The sequence below is a fragment of the Pseudophryne corroboree genome, chromosome 9, assembly GCF_028390025.1.
Source record: "Pseudophryne corroboree isolate aPseCor3 chromosome 9, aPseCor3.hap2, whole genome shotgun sequence".
In the NCBI taxonomy this organism is placed as follows: domain Eukaryota; kingdom Metazoa; phylum Chordata; class Amphibia; order Anura; family Myobatrachidae; genus Pseudophryne; species Pseudophryne corroboree.
The window spans coordinates 329,969,514-329,991,802 of NC_086452.1; the positions used below are offsets into that span (position 1 = coordinate 329,969,514).

The 22,289-nt window shown below is 43.4% G+C and overlaps 1 protein-coding gene across 2 annotated transcripts in view; it reads left to right on the forward strand.

Moving 5' to 3' along the window:
- CSNK1E (casein kinase 1 epsilon) overlaps positions 1-22,289 on the forward strand; it is a 121,518-nt gene that overhangs the window by 79,230 nt on the left and 19,999 nt on the right. For both annotated transcript variants that reach the window (XM_063940545.1, XM_063940546.1), the window contains exons 3-8: positions 8,820-8,930; positions 9,279-9,427; positions 10,692-10,920; positions 11,690-11,860; positions 12,647-12,795; positions 17,203-17,395. In XM_063940545.1, coding sequence (XP_063796615.1) covers positions 8,820-8,930; positions 9,279-9,427; positions 10,692-10,920; positions 11,690-11,860; positions 12,647-12,795; positions 17,203-17,395 — 1,002 coding nt within the window. The remainder of the gene's footprint in view (positions 1-8,819; positions 8,931-9,278; positions 9,428-10,691; positions 10,921-11,689; positions 11,861-12,646; positions 12,796-17,202; positions 17,396-22,289) is intronic.

Genomic DNA, 22,289 nt, shown 5'->3' on the forward strand with positions numbered 1-22,289 from the left:
TGTTTCCAGGACGGCTGGAGTCAGGAAAACTGACTCGCTGTTTATCCTGTATGCACCCAACAAGCTGGGTGCTCCTGCTTCAAAGCAGACGATTGCTCGTTGGATTTGTAGTACAATTCAGCTTGTACATTCCGTGGCAGGATTGCCACAGCCAAAATCAGTAAAAGCCCATTCCACAAGGAAAGTGGGCTCATCTTGGGCGGCTGCCCGAGGGGTCTCGGCTTTACAACTTTGCCGAGCAGCTACTTGGTCAGGGGCAAACACGTTTGCTAAATTCTACAAATTTGATACCCTGGCTGAGGAGGACCTGGAGTTCTCTCATTCGGTGCTGCAGAGTCATCCGCACTCTCCCGCCCGTTTGGGAGCTTTGGTATAATCCCCATGGTCCTTACGGAGTCCCAGCATCCACTTAGGACGTTAGAGAAAATAAGATTTTACTTACCGATAAATCTATTTCTCGTAGTCCGTAGTGGATGCTGGGCGCCCATCCCTAGTGCGGATTGTCTGCAATACTTGTATATAGTTATTGTTACAAAAAATTTGGGTTATTATTGTTGAGCCATCCTTTCAGAGGCTCCTTTAAATTTATCATACTGTTAACTGGGTTCAGATCACGAGTTGTACGGTGTGATTGGTGTGGCTGGTATGAGTCTTACCCGGGATTCAATATCCTTCCTTATTATGTACGCTCGTCCGGGCACAGTATCCTAACTGGCTTGGAGGAGGGTCATAGGGGGAGGAGCCAGTGCACACCACCTGATATCTCAAGCTTTTATTTTGTGCCCTGTCTCCTGCGGAGCCGCTATTCCCCATGGTCCTTACGGAGTCCCAGCATCCACTACGGACTACGAGAAATAGATTTATCGGTAAGTAAAATCTTATTTTTTTTTTGTTTTTTTTAATCTCTTTGAACAGTTTGTGTTTGTAATAGTGGACTGTGTTTTCCACCTCCCATCCCTCACTTGTTTTTCTTCTGTATCCATTCCAGGTTTTTTTTGTTTTTGAGTTTTTCTTTTGGAAATTTTATAAGCGCTATTAATGAAAAAAACAGGGACATCCATATGACCTGACATTAGATGACTATAAAAGCAAAACTATATTTCTTATTGGGTGCTGAATATTGTAAAACAGTGACAGGCATATTGCCCTTAATAATTTAATGAGTGTAAAAATAAATCTGTGTTCTCTGAACAATAAACATACAAGCAAGGATACAGCTTTTTTTTTTCCGCCAGCAAGAAAGAGTGGGGCCATCCTGTTATAAGAACCTGCTGCATATGGAAGCTCTAAATATAGTGCAACATAGTAATCATTGTCTGAGCACCAAAAAGAATAAGCCATATGTTTACAGCTGGTTTTAAAATGATACCTATTATGGGTTTATAAATAAGAATAATACATAGTATAGTATAATGGATAGGCTGACCTATATTCACAAGTTGTAGTAGAATAAAGAATGCATATTGTTTAACATGATACAATAACAATACATCCATCATCTCTACTTGTTATATTTTGGGGTTTTTTTTAAATATATTTTTTATAACAATTTAAGGGTTTTTTTTTCTGACATGATCTGAAGTGATGGGAGATCGCAGGTCACGATATTCAATTGATTTTTTTTTGAGCATGTCTTGCCACAGCAGACAAGTGCCTAAACTTGTTTAACCTAATGAGCGCAACACAAAAAGTGCTATTTGGGCACCCAGTCGACTTTTCTCCTGCAGGGTCCACAGGGTATCCACAGGATACATTGGGATCTGATGGAGCTACAGCGGATTTGCACCAAACGGTCAAAGCTTTTCGGCCTCCCAGCATGCAGCGGGCCCGTCCATATATCCCCGCCTCCTGGCACAGGCAAGTCAGTTTTTTGTTTGGTGCGGCAGGAGCCGGACCATGGTCAGAGGGGTGTAGTACGGTCTGCCGGCGGTCGGGCGACCAGCATACCGGCGCCGGGAGCCCGACCGCCGGCTTACCGACAGTGTGGCGAGCGCAAATGAGCCCCTTGCGGGCTCGCTGCGCTCACCACGCGCGCCACGCTATTTTGTTCTCCCTCCAGGGGGGTCGTGGACCCCCACGAGGAAGAATAAGTGTCGGTATGCCGGCTGTCGGGATTCCGGCGCCGGTATACTGTGCGTCGGGATCCCGACAGCCAGCATACTGAAGACCACCCGGTCAGAGGGCTGCTGGTTTTTGGCAGCCATAAGCTTTTTTTATTTAATTTTTATAGTCTTACTATTTTTTCTGAGTGATCTTTCTAAACAGCGTCTTATACGTACCTTAGAAAGAGTCGCTCCAACAACTCCCCGCCGGGTTGCGATAACGCTTACCCGCGAGTACAGTGCTGTTTCGGCGGGCATCTGTGTTGGATGAACTAGCAAGTCCAGCAGACGTTACCAGGATGTGGCCGGAGCACGGGGAGAAGGTAAGGCATCTGTTCCGCTTAGAGCGGGGACACTGACATAGCCACACTGTTTTGGGAGGAGACTACCAAACAGTCTCTGACGCGGCTGCCACCTAGAGTGCCCCAGCGCTAGGTCTTGGGGATCATAGGCTCCAGGGGTACTAAGAGGCCGCGATCCCTAGGGTTGATGTCAGCAGTGGGGAGTCCGATGCTCCCCTGGTCACCCCTCCCCCTGGTTCATGATCGGTTTCCTCCGAGTCTTCTGCCATGAACAATTTTTCCGCTTCCATCTGAGACGCTGTGTACTAAGTGCTGTATGACTGGTGCGTCAGTGTTCACTTGGCTGTTAGTGTTCACTATATGTTCACCGAGCGGTGGTGTACACTAATAGCGTCTGGATCCAGTCAGCGTTCGCAAATGTATTGATCGGTCCTGGAAGCGGGGTGAGTCTCCGTGTATCCCACTCTGAGTACGGGTTATACAGCACTAAGTCTCTATCTACCTTTGAGTCCGAATAGTTGGATAAGCGCCTAATGCATATGAGTCGGATAATTATTACTGTTGTTTTCTTTCGCTATGCGTCTGAATACGGTTAAACTTATATAAGGTAATGCAGTAGTTTGTTTCTCCTACATACTTTAAATGTATCTGTAGTTGATTATGTGCTCATATTGCTTATTATACTAATGTATAACCTGTGACTGATTGCTAGTGTGATTGCTGACTTTACTATAATTCTGTCATTTTTTTTTCTGTCTATTCCGATCCTCAGTGCTGGTGCTAAGCAGGGTAGGGTTGGATTGTATGTGACTTTAACACCTCTTAAAGTGATTTCAGTCACAAATTGTGTAGTACACTGTGATAGTGTTTATTTATCATGTCTAAGAGTGACAAAGGTGAGGAAAATACACTGACAGCGGCACCAACACTCATATCCTGTTTGTCATGCAAAGCTGGGTTAAACTCTCAGGATCTGGATTCAGGATAGTTTGTGTGCAAACTGTTTTAGCTTTCACCAAGGTCTTGAAAAATTCAATGCAGACACAAGTGCAAGTTGAACTCCCCCATGGGCTATGTTTGCACAGACATTATCCAGTATAGCTGATCGGATAATTCCAACTTCTATACCAGGGATAGGTTACGCTATTAACCCTTATATGCAGCATTCCACCTGCGGTTTATCATTTCCAGCAGGGGAAGCAGTAGCCTCTCAACAGAAACAGGCTGAAAAGCCAGTGGTAAGTAAATCACATAGACATGAAACAACATCTTCACAGTCTACCCATGTTTCAGATGAGGGTTCTTCGGAGGAGGAAGACTCATTACACTCTGGTTCTGCATACGAAGATGAGGAAGAAGGTCTCAGCTCAGTGGAAATATCTGAGTTAATTAATGCAATGAAGGCCATTCTATCTTTAGAAGAATCAGCAGAGCCTGTGTTAAAATCAAAGGCACCTGTATTTAAACGCCCCAAAACAGTTAAGACTGAGTTTCCTGGGTCAGAACAGCTGACGGAAATTATGGAAGAGGCTTGGGCTACGCCCAGTAAGAAATTTAGAATTCCTAGGAAATGAAATTCCAGTTATCCTCTTCCGGCTGGGGACTGTTTAAAGAGGGAGGTGGCTCCCAAAGTAGATACGCATGTTATTCGATTAGTGCGAAATTCTACATTACCTCTGCCGTCAACATCATTAAATGATGTCACGGATAGGAGAGTGGATAGGCTTCTAAAAATCATTTTTTTCCTGTCTGGGGCAATCATAAGACCAGCCATGGCTTCAGCCTGGATGGCTAAAGCAGTGGCTGCTTGGGCGGATGCATTGGAAGGGGAAATTTCAATGGCATCTAGAGAGAAAAAATCCCATGTGGCACATATCAAACAGGCTGCAATATTTTTGGAAGAAGCTACCTTGGATATGGGTACAATTGCCTCTCAAGCATCGGCCTCAGCAGTAGCCACCCGCAGAGCATGCAATGCTTTAGGTGGCATAAATTGGCCCAAATTTCAGGGGCAGACAATCCTAATCAGCACTGACAGAAATTCTGGCCTGTGTATATTATGTGCAGTGTGTAATTATTTGTCAGTATGCTCATCTACACTGACCTCTGAACACCGAGATCCATGTGTTTGACTAAAGGTGGTGTGGGAGATTCAGTCAAAGCAATGTACTGATGTCAGGCCATTTACAGTAGTGCCAACATCATATCTCAAGTTTTCTCCCTGCGCCTTTATGGGATGTGAGGGAAAACTTGTGATGCTGGCAGCGCAATATGCTGATCCAGAACAGCAAATTGTGTTCATTGCTATAAATTGAGTTCCTCAGAATATGATTTTTACTATCACTTTGTATATATTTTGTATTATTTTAATCACACTTCACTCACTTCTGTGCTTCTTATTAACCCTTATTAACTTTCACCTGTGTGCTGACCTGGGGTAGCCGACATGTGCCGACTTGATGGGGTCCTGCACCCCGGCCCCATACCTAGTATTAGGGACCCCCAGTGATGGAGACGCCTTGCCGAACGGCCTGGGGGCTTAACCCTATATCTGCAGAAATACGCAACTAAGATCTCCGTATTATCTGATTATTATGTAGTATTATTTCTCACTCAGTGTGTACTAGGGAACCCAACTTGTTTTTTCTTACATAGTATTATGTCTATCCAGGATAAATCCATTAAATATTGTGTATATTAAATTGAGTTTACCTCTACAGTAGCGTGAGAGGGTGTTGATATTTAGGAGATGTGGATTGTCAGGATTTTTCCCTGCTAGAAGCAGGTGCCTGTTTATGTTGAAAGATGAAATTTGTTTGTAGAACTACAGGCAGTACATTTTTAACAAATGTTTAGTTTTAACATTTAACTTAAGACATACTGCCTACTCTCCCATATCCCATCCACTTCTGTAGTGACCAGGATGGAGCTGTGAATTGTAGCCCAACCTTTCACTGCAAAATTTACGTGATTCACACCTTTTTGCAGATTGATGTGACTGTGATGATGCAATTCGTATACCCCATACTTCCCCGTAAGTGTCTTCCCCTCCAGTATCTTCCAGCGTGGGAGTCCCTCAGAGTCCGCAAAAATTACTTATGAGCTATGTCAATATTCTTTATAATGATTTAGTTCATACATAAGAATTTAGGTGGTCATTCCGAGTTGTTCGCTCGCTAGCAGTTTTTAGCAGACGTGCAAACGCTATGCCGCCTCCCCACTGGGAGTGTATTTTAGCTTAGCAGAAGTGCGAACGAAAGGATCGCACAGCGGCGGCAAAGATTTTTTGTGCAGTTTTAGAGTAGCTCAATACCCACTCAGCGCTTGCGATGACTTCAGACTATTCAGTTCCTGTTTTGACGTCACAAACACGCCCTGCGTTCGCCCAGCCACGCCTGCGTTTTTTCGAACACTCCCTGAAAACGGTCAGTTGACACCCAGAAACGCCCACTTCATGTCAATTACTCTGCGGTCCGCAGTGCGACTGAAAAGCTACGCTAGACCCTGTGTGAAACTACATCGGCCGTTGTAAAAGTACGTCGCGTGTGTGCATTGCGTCGCATACGCATGCACAGAATTGCCATTTTTTGGTCTCATCGCTGCACAGCGACCGAAAGCAGCTAGCGATCAACTCGGAATGACTACCTTAGACCGTGAGCTACTCAATTACTTCCCACAACTAGCCCAGAGCTGCACTTATCACAGATTTCTGCTCACCCCTACCTGAGGTGCAATCATCAATCCGCATTAAGTAGGGTTTCGTGGTAGTTGTGACCTGACGGATGCATCGAGCTTGGCACTTAGCACGGGAGCTGCGGCTGACCTTGGGGATTGTCGCAGAAAATAGTCACGGAAAATAACTGAATATTGCTAAATGCATGGGAACTAAATTCCTACGCCCCCATGCGAGGCTGTAAATATGCCCATGAGTGCATACACTACAGACTATCAGTAGTGCTGAGTTTATATTGGGTGAGGGGAATAAATTGTTACGGAATCACCCCTCTGGATCTTCCCAGGTAGTAATAGTCAACATTGTCTCCATGCTAATGAACCCTACTTTTTAAGAAAGGTAAATAGATGCTCCTAAATAATCCCCATCAAAGTCCCTTTGATAATCTGTACTCTGCTTGGTGATTGAATCTGTAATTACAGCTCTGGTGTGTCATTAACTACACAATGGTTTGTCATGGTGATAAGATAAACCTGTGTGTTACAATTGAAGACTCTCCTTCAAAATTCCACAATGATTACTGTGTGGTAACCTATTCAGTGCTAGACCAAGGTAAAAACCAACAGGTAAAAGTTTCAGAACCTTTACCATGGCTGTAATGTATTCAGGATAAAAGGAAAATACACAATATCATTGATTTTACTTTACAGTTTTGCAATCATTCCATGAAGCACATGTCTTGTGGCCATCTAACTTTTCTGAAAAATGTAGCTTGAGTCATTAATCATCCTGAACGCCCACATTACTTCTTAGTTCCCGGTGTCTTAACTTTAAGAACAATGGTACAGTATAATATATATCTGTGGATAAACCAGCCTCTCTTAATGTGGGACTATCCACGCAATGAACACCACAAAAGTCTGCTTCTAGAAGTGTGTGACTGATATGTTATATATGATATATGTTTAATAGTGTTTGTAGATTTGCATATTACAGTAACTGGTACATTTTAAACACTTAAACCCAAGTAGAAGGTGTTAAGAAATATTTAACCCTTTGCAACGCTCCAAAAAGAATTATTTTCTGTGTTAAAGTAAATCTAATTAATTTAAGTATAATTTGGCAGATTATTCTGTGTCCTAGCCAAAAGTTTATATTAACATGCTTAAATATTTGATGTAAGATATGATTACATTGATTTTTGTATCATTTTCTCTATAGCTTCGGCTTCTTAAACACTAATCTATTAATATTATTGTTTTTTCACTGGTATGCTGCCCTGGTTTGTCTGGCTTATGCTGATTTTTTTTTGGGGGGTGCAGAGCGCACCTAGATATAGCGCTAGGGACCCCCAATATATATACAGAGAGGCCTTGACGCGACTTGGGGGCTTACACATACATTTGCACAGACATATGTAACCGAAATCTCTGAATTCTAAGATATTGTATGGGATTTAAATCAGGTTACTGCTATCATTCAGGGTGCTGGGGGAAACAAAATGTGTTTTTTTTTTCTTGCTCAGAAATACCCCTCCCTTTCTAGCACCTGAATGATATCACTAAGCTAATTGAGCATCCACCACTATATTTGCATGATTACATTGGTGTTTGCAAGTACATTTTTAAAACTTCTAAAAACACGCATAGACCACATTAAAAAAATGTTATGCCATTAGTTTCAATTTATTAAATAAGTGTAGATCACATGTATTTAGCTGGAGCAAGAGTTATTATTATTATTTATTACCAGTTATTTATATAGCACACACACATTCTGCAGTGCATTACAGAGAATATGTGGCCATTCATATCAGTCCCTGCCCCAGTGGAGCTTACAATCTATTTTCCCTATCACATGTACACGCACACACATTCATATTAGGGTTAATTTTATCAGGAGCCAATTAACCTACCTGTGTTTTTTTGGGGGGGATTGTGGGAGGAAACCAGATCACCCACAGGAAACCCACGCAAGTACGGGAATAATATACAAACACCATACAGTTAGAGCCATGGTGGGAATTGAACCTATGACCTCAGTGCTGTGAGGCTGTAAGCTAACCTTTACACCATCCGTACTGCCCCAAGATATGTGTAAGCACTTCTTACATTAATAAAACAATAAATTGCATATGTAATGCTCATGAGCAAGTGTACAGAATTACTTTAAGTGTGATAACTCTTTCAGACCAAGCCTCTGACCAAGGATATTGCTGGGACAAGATGGGTCATGACTTGGTGTGAAAGGGTCAACCCGAGTTGTATGTCCCGGGATCTCAACTATGGTCAAGACCATAGCTGACCCGGGTCATGCCAAAAATGAGCTTCATGGTTGCTCAGGAACACTTGGAGATGGCGTCATTTCCAAGTGTCCACTTTAGTTATCGCACACTGACAGACACTCCAATGTGAAAGGCGACGACCCGGGAATAGCTCTGTCCTGCATTGTAAAAGGGGTAAATACATCTGCACATGGCTTGAAACCCAGCTTCAAACTGGGTTGGACCTGGAATTTTGGTCTGAAAGCAGTATAAAATTGCAGCCCAGCAAAACTTAAACACATGTTAAACATGCAAATATTTTCTCTGTTGCGCTACAATAGTTTTTATTTTCACAACCATTGTTCATGCACTTAACTTGCATTAGAAATAGGCATCTCATAGGCCGAATGGTAATGCCGGGGTGTACATACAGTAGCCTTTCACTGGTTGAGGAATCATTGTGTCTTATATTTTCACAGGTGCAAACATTGCCACGGGAGAGGAGGTTGCCATTAAGCTGGAATGTGTTAAGACAAAGCACCCGCAGTTGCATATTGAAAGCAAGTTTTACAAGATGATGCAGGGGGGAGGTAAGAAGTGTGCCCCATAATAGCAGGAACATTTAAGGTGAATCTGCCACATACACACTGGAGGCAGCCATTTTGAATGTAAAACTAGTGTTGAGAATGCAGCCTATCCATTCACTAGGAATTAGTGACCTAATGAGGCTAGAAAATGGCTGCTTCCAATGTGCCACTAGTCGCCTTTAAAAACAATAAAAATTGGCTGTTTAGTAGAGCAACATTTATAGCAAGGAAAAGTTAGATCTTATGGTTTGACTGTAATGTACTTCTAATACTTGAATCTAAATATGTGGAGCACAGCATCCGCGCTCCCTAATATTTTCTTTCTTTTTACATTAACCTATTGTCTTGTAGTGGGGATTCCGTCAATCAAATGGTGTGGTGCAGAGGGAGATTACAATGTGATGGTGATGGAGTTACTGGGTCCCAGTTTAGAAGACCTGTTCAATTTCTGCTCCCGCAAGTTCAGCCTGAAGACTGTGCTGCTCCTGGCAGATCAGATGGTAAATAGTAAAGGTTTGGTTGCACAACTTTCAATGGGGGGATGCAGTTCCCCATGATATGTTATTACTATGTCCAGCTGAACCATTTATTGTAGTTACTGCATATTTCCTTTATAAACTGTTCTTGAATCACCCCCAAATTATGCATTCAAATCCATGATGGGAATCTTAATGCAATTCTAGAACTGCATGTCTACTTTTCAGGTCTACAGCTACAACAAATAATGTTATCGGGCATTAATGTCTTATTCCACAACTGAAATTTACTTTTGGATGGCCATATTTTCCAGCAGTTGGTCTTGTTTAGATAGTCCTCATTATACAAAATGACTGTTAAAATCTGTAGGTGGAACTGAAATAGCTTTGCCGAAAAATCCCCTGCCTTGTTTTAAAGAAATAAGCAGTATTGCACAGCTGCTTCCTGCGGAGAACGTGTGGTGTAAACTGCACATCGCTTCTCCTCCAGTCTCGTTATTGCTGCGTGTCCTTTCCGTGTTATGTAGGTGTGGTCATGTGATGTAAAAATCTGCTGAGCCTGGTAAAAGATAAAGTTCAGTCATATTCTCCACTTTATGAACCACCGAGATTCATCAACTGTTATTTTTAAATGCTGGGGTCATCTTTGAAACTCAAGTGGGCATAGAGCACAGAATAAGAGCTTTGACCAGTGGTTCAGGAAGGAATTGGACTTTGGGGGACATGTACTAAGCATTGATAAAAGCGGAGAAGTGAGCCAGTGGAGTAGTTGCCCATGGCAACCAATCAGCTGCTCTGTATGCTCTGTTAGTATGTAAATTATAAATGTTACGTCGATGCTGATTGATTGCCATGGGCACCGTCTCCACTGGCTCACTTCTACAGTTTTTTCACTGTTTAGTACATCTCCCCCTGAGTCTGCTGCCCATCCCTGATTTGAGTGCTACCATAGTTTGGAAAATTATTTAAATGGTGTACCCTTTTGCAAGGTAAGGATTTTTCCCACCTCTTCTGAACCCCAACTAAAGACCACTTGCCTGAGTATTTCATCAAACTGAGCAGTGGATAAATTAGTTCAACTTGAGACCAGAAACCTATAGGGATTCTATGTACTGTATGTGACAATTAGGCAAACTTTAATCTCTATTTACGAATGTGACTATGAATTAACTCATAAAACAAAGCTATAATTTACATGCCAGAATGTAGATGAAACAAATGTTGACTGGAACTAGCAAGTCCTTGGGGTGTGTTCATGCATGTAACTTACACTTTACTTGTGTGACAGATCAGTCGTATTGAATACATTCATTCGAAGAACTTCATTCACCGGGACGTTAAGCCAGACAACTTTCTGATGGGGCTTGGCAAGAAGGGCAATTTGGTTTACATTATAGATTTTGGCCTAGCCAAGAAGTATCGTGATGCTCGGACACATCAGCATATCCCATACAGAGAAAACAAGAACTTGACTGGGACCGCTAGATATGCATCTATAAATACTCATCTTGGTATAGGTAAGTGATCATGAGTGTGGAGTATTTGTTAGATTATTACCTGCACAATTTTTTTTTTTTTTTTTAAATTGTTGAGGTACTGTATCATATTTATGTGGAGACCTTTTGATGTTTAGATAGTTTATATAAGGAAAAATCCACTTTAGGATTTCTTTAGTAGGGTAGTATTTGTTACACACCAGAACAGGTAATATAGCAGCGCTCTTGTGAAGGTATGCCTCTAAGTACACTTTGGACCTATTTAGTTATCAGGGATATCCCTGCTTCAGCACAGGTAGATAATTAAAACTGAGTTAATGATTAATCCACCTGTGCTTATGCGTGGACATCCTTATTATCTGGTCATGAGGGACTGGGTTTGTGAAACACTGTCATAGATGTTATAGCAGCAAAATGGACTCACACATTGGGGTAAATTCTATTCAGCGACAGTTGAATAGCGCCGGGAGTTAGCTCCCATCGCTATTCAATTCAGCTCATGTTAATTCCCGACAATTGGTGTCACTTGGCGCTGTATTGAATAGTGCCGGGAGCTAACTCCCGGCGCCGTTGAACTGTCGCTGAATAGAATTGACCCCATTGAGTAGACCATGATTATCTATTTAGTTTAACATATACTTGTTGAAATATGACTATTTGTGGTTAGGCAGCTTCCGCAGTTCATACATATAAACTGTAGACATATACAACGGTCTAAAGCCCACTTTTTTCAATTTGAAGTTATGCTTTTTAAAGGCTGCATTTAATTGACCACACTGTTTCCATGTAGAGCAAAGTCGCCGGGATGACTTGGAGAGTCTGGGATACGTCCTTATGTACTTTAACCTAGGGTCGCTGCCCTGGCAGGGATTGAAGGCAGCAACCAAACGGCAGAAGTATGAACGAATCAGTGAGAAGAAAATGTCAACCCCTATTGAGGTCCTCTGCAAAGGCTACCCCTGTAAGTACTCCATTCGAGTGTCTTTCATTGTGTAATTGGATGGATAGTCTAAACATAATAACATTTCAGTGTTGAATGTTTATAAGGTTAGTCATACAAATGTGTACTAATAAACCTAGCCATGCAGTGCGAGACTGAGCCGCACCAAGAGGTGTAGTGTACCATCTTATTCACATGGCAGACACCGTAAAATACCACTCGAGATGCAACTTTTATCGCACTGGAATTGGTTTTAAACACGTACAAAGAGGCAGATGAAACATAACAGACTTTGGCTTGAGAAAAACCTGCTGCCTCTGTATTGTAGCTCTTTGTATTCCGATCCAGCCTTGCAGATGTACAAATGTTGCACATCAAGTTGTCCAGTGCAATCTAGCGAAGTAGTTTTGTAACTTCCACTTGTTTTATTTGTGCGAATAAGACACACATTTTGAGTGCTAAAGACACTTGGCGCGGATGAATCGCCTGGGCCCTGGCGCGCAGGCTGTTTGGTGTGAATTAAGCCACAGTGTATGAGACACAGAGACACACGTGTATGCAGTGTAGGAGCTGGTCAGCTAAGGCACAGGTAGAACTGTAACTGTTTTTTATTTCTCCGGTATCATATTAGCTCTAGTTTGCTTTTTAGTTCATACTGTAAATAAACAACACTAAAGGGCTCTTAGTTTACAGCCTGATGATCCCATGTTACATAAAAAGCACTTCTTCCAAGCGTACCGTGTTGTATGTTCAGCACATGCCTGCTACTGAGACATTTATTCAGACCATTCTTATTTTACCTTTCAGCTGAATTTTCAACGTATCTGAACTTCTGTCGTTCCCTGCGATTTGATGATAAGCCAGACTATTCGTACCTGAGGCAGCTCTTCCGTAACCTCTTCCATCGACAAGGTTTCTCATATGACTACGTGTTCGACTGGAACATGCTCAAATTTGTGAGTCAATGGGTAGACATGTTGGATTCATAATTAAACTACATTACAAGTAGCCATAAACCTTCTAATAACATTCATAAGTATGTAAAAAGTCAAACCAAAGTTCCGCCACACAGCAGACTTCCTGCCAGTGATATCATGGAAGTACACTGCAGGTGGCCTATAAGCCTCTTTTTAAAAGTACGTTCATCTCTTGCTCCCCATTTTTTATACAACAGTTACTCGAGTCCACATGGACCCACTGACAGTGCATGTTTTCTAGACTTCGTAGCTGGAGCACAGATGTATTCATTACCAGTTCTGCATTTTAGAAGATTGACCATTTGTACTACTTGTACTTGTGACTCTGGGCTTGATTCAGAGATGGCTGCAATGTCTATTTTGCACACAGTGGAGTATTTTTATTTTTTTATTTTTTTGCCACTACATATGCGTCAGTGTGAAGATTCATTTGCAAAGTGATTGACAGTCAGGCACAGTTTGTGAGCAGTAATGTTGCAACCGTTTTGGGGGCGTGTAAGTGAGTGGGAGATGTATGAAGCAGAGAAAAGAGTGGAGAAGTTGCACATGGTAACCAATCAGCTTTGAAGCAACATTTATCAAGTGCATTCTATAAAATTATAGTAGCAGCTGATTTGTTGCCATGGGCAACTGCTCCTCTGGCTCACTACTTCACTCTTTTCATTGCTTAATACATCTATCCCTCAGTGCGGTCCTATACACAGCCAAAATGTCTCTGGGGTCCCCATTCTGTAGGCCAGTCTGCGTGGCTATAACGGTTACTCAAGATCTGGTCTGCGTTTTACTTTTTATTTTTTCTGAGATCAAGGTTTTCATAGGTGATCTTTTATGATTAGTGCATGGTGAATTAAAAATGATGACACATTTTTCTCAATCAGGTCAGGTTTTTTTTTTGGGGGGGGGGGTTTGCACACAAGTTTTTTTTAAAAAAAAAGTAATCATTCATAAATTTTGTGTTTTTTTTTTTGTTTTTTTTTTACTTGGAACATCTCTTGAGGCTCCAGCAATAGTCTGCAAGCATAGTCACGTCCCAGCGGCCCTTGGAATGTCTTGAAAGCTCTCTACTTGCTCCTCGCTGACATCACTGCAGTTTTCAGGAAAGTAGTCTATATGCGAGTTGAGAAAATCCATCTTTATTGAAAATACGTGCACCAAGAGCCTGGAAGCTTCACAGTAGTTTCTCCACAACATGTTCGTATTCTGGGCTTCGATGGTTGCCCAGAAAGTTTGTGATAATGAACTTGAATGTGAACCAAGCACTCCTCTCATTGTCCTCCATACTTCCGTTGAATTTAGTATGTTTCATAAACTCCCTGATATAGGGGCCAATGGAAATTTCTCATTGAGGAATGCAAAAGAGCTCTGCTTTCTTTTGAGTGCCTTGACAGAATGTTTCATCAGTCCAAGCTTGATGTGCAGCGGTGGAAGTAGAATTTTTGTGGATTCATAAAATGTGGCAAAACATTGTATGAACCTGGATCCAGGTCAGGTCTTGTCTTCCAGTTGCGTTTGACGTAGTGCTGTTTTTCTGCTCAACTGACCCACAGACATAGAAAGCAGGGGTATTTGGTGTAGCCGCCTTGTAGACCCAGCACTATGGATGCAATCTGTAATTACGAGTGGTTTTCATATGTACCAAGGGTCTAATTCAAGGTTGATTGCAAAAGCAAAATCTTCCTCTAATGCGCACAACCATGGTGGTCATTCCGAGTTCGCTCGCAAGCTGCTTTTAGCAGCTTTGCACACGCTAAGCCGCCGCCTACTGGGAGTGAATCTTAGCTTATCAAAATTGCGAACGAAAGATTCGCAATATTGCGAAGAGACTTCTCTGTGCAGTTTCTGAGTAGCTCGAGACTTACTCTGCCAGTGCGATCAGTTCAGTGCTTGTCGTTCTTGGTTTGACGTCACAAACACACCCAGCGTTCGCCCAGACACTCCTCCGTTTCTCCAGCCACTCCCGCGTTTTTCCCAGAAACGGTAGCGTTTTTTCGCACACACCCATAAAACAGCCAGTTTCCGCCCAGAAACACCCACTTCCTGTCAATCACATTACGATCACCAGAACGAAGAAAAAACCTCGTAATGCCGTGAGTAAATACCTAACTGCATAGCAAATTTACTTGGCGCAGTCGCACTGCGGACATTGCGCATGCGCATTAGCGACTAATCACTCCGTTGCGAGAAAAAAATAACGAGCGAACAACTCGGAATGACCCCCCATGTGCACTGCGGGGGGCAGATATAACGTGCAGAAAGAGTTAGATTTGGGTGGATTATAATGTTTCTGTGCAGGGTAAATACTGGCTGCTTTATTTTTATACTGCAATTTAGATTTCAGGATTTCAGTTTGAACACCCCCCCCCCCCTCCAAATCTAACTCTCTCTGCACATGTTATATCTGCCCCCCCCCCCCTCCCCCTGCAGTGCACATGGTTTTACCCATTAGAGGAAGATTTTGCAATCAACCTTGAATACAGCCCTAAGTATGGTATAACGTAGGTACGAAATTAAAACAACGAGCAAGTACAATATGATGCCAAACACCAAACAAACATACCTTTTAGGTCTCCGCATATCATCCAATTGTGATGTTTATCACTCAGAGAGCTCAAGCCAGACTACCTGGAGCAGCGATAGTCCAGGACACTTTAATCCCCCATACCAGGGCTTCTTAACCCCCCTTCCCTCCCGTACAGAGTTGCCTGTTATCGCCGTAGCTAATCTGGAGGAGCAAGGAGAGCGTTGTCAGGATGTGAATATGCTTGTGGATAGCTCGTGCCTCAAGAGAGATGTTCAGGTACAAAACATGCACAAAAATCTTTAAAAAGGTCCTTTCTTCCAGAATAGCTGTATTTGTGTACCATTTCATATATATATACTGTATAGTTGATGCAAATGTAAGTCTGCTTTGAAACAATAAACATACTTTCCATACTACGGTTCAGAGATGCCACCAGTGGACGCCTCAATACAAATACTGGCGGATGCAACATTTGCAGCAAATGTGCTCAAAGTTTGCAGTTGCGGGGCCATTAGCATACATCTCAATCAGGCCGTCCGTGAGGAGATCTGGGAAACAGACCGGCACTGTTAGCAGAGTATCCGTTTGGATGGTCGACCACTATTGGTCGACATTGCCATGGTCGACATGGACACATGGTCGACACATGAAAGGTCGACATGAGTTTTGTTTTTTGTTTTTTTATATATTTTGTGGAACTTTTCCATACTTTACGATCCACGTGGACTACGATTGGGAACGGTAATCTGCCCGAAGCATGGCGAGTGAAGCGGTGCACTAATTGGGGTTTCCCGTCACTTTACGCAAAAAACGACACAAAAAAAAGTAAAAAAACTGATGTCAAACTTTTCATTGTGTCGACCATTTGTCCATGTCGACCATGCCAATGTCGACCAATAGTGGTCGGCCTAATGACTGCCGACCATAACATGGTCGACCATTCATACCGGAACCTGTTAGCAGTCCCTGAGGACCGGATTTGAGAAATGATGTACTGCCATATCTTACCTTCAATTACCCACACTAAGCCACAATAACTTAATAGATATCACAGTGAAGGGGTGCTTAGCCATTTAACAAAGCTGACTTATTTACTTAGTAACTTGTTACAGAGCATGGAAAGCAAAATGTAGGCTTATGTTGATGTATTGTAAATTAGAGATGACGGGACATTCCTGTTCCATATGCCATATAGACTCTAAAATATACTGCCCTTTGCTCTGGGCTTACAGCCGTTAACTCTCTACTGTATATTGGCTCTAGCATACCTCCTAATCATTACACAATGATCACCATGTTGCCTTTTGCAATCTCTGGGGACGATTCATTTTTCCTGTCTAAATGGGAAAGCATAGACGCCCAGACAATTGATAGGATACAGTTGTGCTCGAGTTCCCATGCATATTGCGTATGTCCCTCCAAACAGGCACTGTTTAGCCATGTAAAACCGCTAAACCCGTCTAATGTCCTACTTTGGGCGCCCACAACCCCGTGTTTGGACGCTGAAAGGGCCAACTTAGCGCACATTTCTTCTCACACCTCAGGAGGCTGTGAGAAGAAATGTCACCCCAGCGACTACCGGTGTCTAAACAGCGCAAAAATTTACTTGCTGTTTTGCGCCCCCTAGTGGTAGCTGCGGGTTAAAGCAATTGAATCTGTGGCTAATTGCAGCATTGCATTAGATATAGAGACATCTCATCTATTTCCAGTGTTGACAACCAGCATGCTACTCGTATAGTGAGTCTGGTTCTGGCTCATGCAAAAAATTTACTTTTTAACTTCAATAAATGAGGTTTGCTACATTACGTGTATGATCATTAGTAACATAATCAGATTATGAAACTAAATTTTGTGGTTAACTGTAGGGTGCAGCTCGGAACCCAGAAGATATGGACAGAGAAAGACGAGAACATGATAGAGAGGAGAGAATGGGCCAGCTTAGAGGTTCCACTACCCGAGTGCTGCCTCCTGGCCCTCCTGCTGGTGCGGCCCCTAATCGGCTAAGGAATGGAGGAGAGCCTGTAGCCTCTACGCCAGCCTCTCGAATTCAGCAGAGTGGTAAGTAGGTAAAAGTCAAGGCCTTTTTTTTTTTTCCTTTTTTTTTTTAAAGCCTATTTTTGCTTTGCTATTTGACATTTTACAATATTACTAATCCCATAACACATACTGCATGATTAGGATGGGGAGGAGGAAGACCAGGGGGTCAATGGTCTTTTTACCTTCAATAAAGTTCTCAAGACTTCCAGTACCTATAAAATGCATTATGGATATTATTTTCATTTTATTTTGATGGATGTGATGTGTAAATAGATGTTCTGCACAATAAGGAAAAGCATGGAGCAGTTTCTTTGACACCACTGCAGCAATTGTGACCCATCTTGCTTTGGTGGTTATCAGGTCCACACTGTCTTCCTACATGTATACCATTCTCTTTTTTGTGATTTAAACCAATTTTGCCTTTATCAAAACTGTCATTACTGTTAAAACACATTAGCTTACAGTTCATGGACATGGCTTTTATTGTAAAAGAAAAAAAAAAGTGGTTTACCTTAAGGTGATTGGGGGGGGTCTATTGGGGGCAGATTTACTTTCACACCTTGATGTAGATGACTGTATATGCATTAAAACGGCAAATTAGTTCTCATCATCCAAAAAAACAAAACCCCACACACAGGTCAAGGTAACTGATGGGGAGTTGCAGCTAATTATACCCCTTACACACTGACAAATATTTCCCGGGTTATTGCACATGAACGCGCATCAACCTGGGAATTTGCTCAGTGTGAAAGGGTCCTGAAAGAACATTCCGGGTCGAGTGTCCCGGCATTTCATCTCAGGTCTCAACCTGGGTTGAATCTGGAATCGACCCGGGAAACTGGTAAGCCGGGTCAAGGCGACCCGGCACCTGTTCTCTGCATAGGAGGAGGCGGTGCTTGGAGATGATTATCTCCAAGCACTGCCTCCGGGTCGGGCCGCAAGTCTGAAGGGGTTTCAAGCCGGGTCACACCTGGGAAGAACCTGTGTACACATTCCCGGGTGCGACCTAGCTATTGTCAGTCTGAAAAGGGTATTAGAGAAGCATTTTTGTGACAGTCACTTTTTTTTTGTAAACAAATTCAAATTAATAAAATAACTAATACCACCTAATGGCAGGGTAAGCCCCCATATCTATATCATAATTGTATGTAAAAGATGAGCACCGTCATTTGAGTCCACTATTGTGAACTTAGAAGTTATTTACTGGTGTAATCTTCCCCCAACCTGGTATCAGTAAATTTAGGGGAACTCACATTTAAAAGATGGGGAGCCCCATAGTAATTGTCGGGTCCACTAGTAATTGTCTGGACAGTATTATGGACATGAGGGCACTATGAGCTCTATCTCCCCCATAATAACACCTGCACATGGAGGGCATCCACATTTTAAAGACCTCCTCTTTCAAACCATCCCTTATCGGCTGCTGTTAGGTGATCACCCAACAACGTCAACCCTCATTAAAGTAAACTTAAATTTCTTTATCATCCACTAGGGGTCACTGGAGTACTCTTGGGATATGGACGGCTTCCACCGGAAGAAGGCACTGAATAAATTAATTTTTGAGACTACTCCTCCCCTCCATATCCTCGAGCACTTCAGTGTTTTTTCTGTGCTCGACACAGTTAGAAGGCATAGTGGAGCTCGTCCACGAAGTATTGGAATTTTTTTTTTAGTTCCTAAGTTTTTCTTCTTTCAAGGATTTCCACGTCCTTTCCCCCCTTCTAACAGGCGTGGGTCAGGGACAGTGGAAGCGGCTGAGAACAGCCGTGAGTGTCGGACCTCTCTGTAAAGAGCTCCCTCACTCCACCTGCAGGCTGCCGGCAAAAAGCTGGACGGAGCTTGGATGAGAAGCCCCGTCATAGACTTTGGTCACGGTCCAGGTATGTTAGGGGCGGTCAGCTCTTGCTGCCGCTCCACTGTTGGGGATTGTATTGGGTACTCACCGCTGCCCGGAGCGCGTGTGCATGGGCCGCGTCACGGCTCCATGCGGCGCGCTCTCACTCTCCGCTCCCAGCATCTTAAATACCAGACCGCTGCTCCCCGGCGCCGCAGCAGCGCTGCCTGGCTACACAGACACTCCGCAAAATGTGTGTGGCGGGCGGGAGCGCGTGTGCATAGGCCGCTCCAGGGCTCTATGCAGCACGCTCGCTGCTTCCACTATCCGCCCGCAGCAGCCGAGGAGTTCCCGCTGCCTGGGCCTACAGGTACAGGCCGCTCACACGGCCCTATGCAGACTTCCACAGGCCCCGACCCGGTGCTGTACACGGAGGTCGTGGGAGTGGGGGGGGGGAGACATTGGCAGTATTTGGCATGCTTAATATGTTAATGTTCTCCTGTCTGTTCCAGGTTTCCTTTATTACATCTCGGCTAAGAGTGGTACTAGGGGAATTTTGGGGTCAGTTTTCTTATTGCTGGCAGGCACTGCACTTGCCTGATATATACCAGGAACTTTGGTGTTATTAATGAGTCGTGCAGTCTGTCTGTGTGTAGTTTGTATTGTCTGTCTTTTATAATGAGTAAGACACCAGCAAAAACTAAGAAACATTTTTCATGTCATGTCTGTAAGAGTGTGTTGCCTGATGGATCCACCACATGTACAGCATGTGTTGTTAATACAGCCATAAATACGATTTCAGAAGTAAAACCACCATCTCTGGACCCTCCATGGGCTTTACTTGCAGATGTATTAGTTGGTTTACAATCAGAGCTGGCCGCCTCTCGTGAAGAAAGAGAGGCGGCAAGATCTGAGTTTAAAATGAGACCATTTGAGTTACCAGAGTCTCAATCTGGTCAGAGGCCCACCTTGAGTGGAAAAGATAAATTTCCTTTTCCTAATAATTCTCCAGTCTCTGGGATACTAGACCTCACTGAACAGGAGTATGAGGAGGGCGAAATAGGGCAACAGTCAGATAGTGACGATTTTGACAGCCCAGGTATTGACAATCTCATCAGAGCAGTACGTCAGTCGCTGGAGTTTACGGAAACTGAGGAGCCCCTGACGAATGATGAGGTAGTTTTTACTAAACGACAGAGATCTCCGATGTGTTTCCCTATTTCGGAATCTCTTAATAAAATGTTACTGGAATCACGGAAAAATCCGGATAAACGGTTTTCTATTCCTCGTAGATTTAAATCGAGTTACCCGTTTCCAGAGTCCATGACAGCTACTTGGGAGAACCCACCATTGGTGGATTCATCCGTATCCAAACTTACAAGGAAGTTAACCATACCAGTACCAACTGCTACTACGCTTAAAGACCCTGCAGATCGTAAAATAGAGGCTATGCTAAGGTCCATGTATACAGCAGCCGGAGTGCTGCTGAGACCTGGGTTGGTTGGCATTTGGGTTACTAAAGCTTTAATGGTATGGATAAAAGAGCTCAAGTCGGCTCTGCAAGATGACCATCTTATACTTCTCGCGGATCAAATCTGGGAAGCTGCTGAATATCTATGTACAGCTTCTACTGACGTCTGTCAGCTTACTTCCCGCCTGTCCTCATCGCTAGTCATAGTACGACGAGCACTTTGGCTGCGTTCTTGGCAGGCGGAGACGGAGGTTAAAAAAGGTATAGAGGCATTGCCTTATGATGGCGAGAAGCTTTTCGGTCCTGAATTGGACAAATGGATTTCTGAGGCTACTGGAGGAAAGTCTGTGTTTCTTCCATCACCTACAACTATACCTAAACGGAAATATTCTGGTCCGGCGTTCAAATCCTTTAGAACTCAGCCCTTTCGTGGGCAGGGCACAGGAGCAGTCACGCCTGGTAGAAGAGGTCGGGGACGTAGTGCTCGACAATCCAATGCACGTCGTCAAGACACTAAGACCACTAACAAACCAGTGGCATGACGGGCTCCCAGCCCATCTCGGATCTCCAATTGTGGGAGCACGCCTTCAGAGCTTTCAGGGGGCGTGGCTGCAGACGTCCACAGATGGGTGGATCCGCAAGTTAGTATTAGAGGGTTACAAAATAGAGTTCGATTATCTTCCGACAGGAAGATTTTTCACGACAGGACTGCCTGTGGCGGACGACAAGAAAGCAGTTCTGCAGGTTGCCATTCAGTCTCTGCTGAATGCTGCAGTTGTAATTCCGGTCCCCGTGCAGGAACAGGGGCAGGGTTATTATTCCAGTCTGTTTCTGGTACCAAAACCAGATGGCTCAGTCAGGCCAATATTGAACCTAAAAGGTCTCAATCATTACGTCACTTACCACAGATTCAAGATGGAATCTCTCAGGTCAATAATTGCAGGGTTAGAGCCGCAGGAATTCATGATTGCACTGGATCTCAAGGATGCGTACTTACACATTCTGATTTGGCCACCTCACCAGAGTTTCTTAAGGTTTGCGATAAGGCGAGACCATTACCAGTTTCAGGCTCTCCCGTTTGGCCTCTCATCAGCGCCTCGGGTATTCACCAAGGTAATGTCCGTGATGATAGCTCATCTCAGGTCCCTAGGGGTAATAATTGTTCCGTATTTGGACGATCTACTCATAAAGGCTCCGTCTCAACAATTGCTTCTCCAGCATGCTTTGCTAACGTACAATGTACTAGTTCAGCACGGTTGGATAGTCAGTTTAAAGAAATCACATCTAATTCCGTGTCAGCAACTTCAATTCCTAGGGATGATTCTCGATACAGTAAAACAAAAGGTTTACCTGCCACAACAGAAAGTACAGGTCATTCGTCATCTGGTGCAATTAGTGCTCAAGCCACGCACAGTCTCAGTACATTTGTGCATTCGCCTTTTAGGCACAATGGTGGCGGCTTTCGAAGCACTTCAGTTCGGAAGGTTTCACTCACGTCCGTTTCAACTGGAGGTGTTAGCGCAATGGTCGGGATCACATCTGCAGTTGCACCACAGGGTGAGATTGTCGCCACAAGTCAGGGTGTCTCTTCTCTGGTGGTTAAAAATACA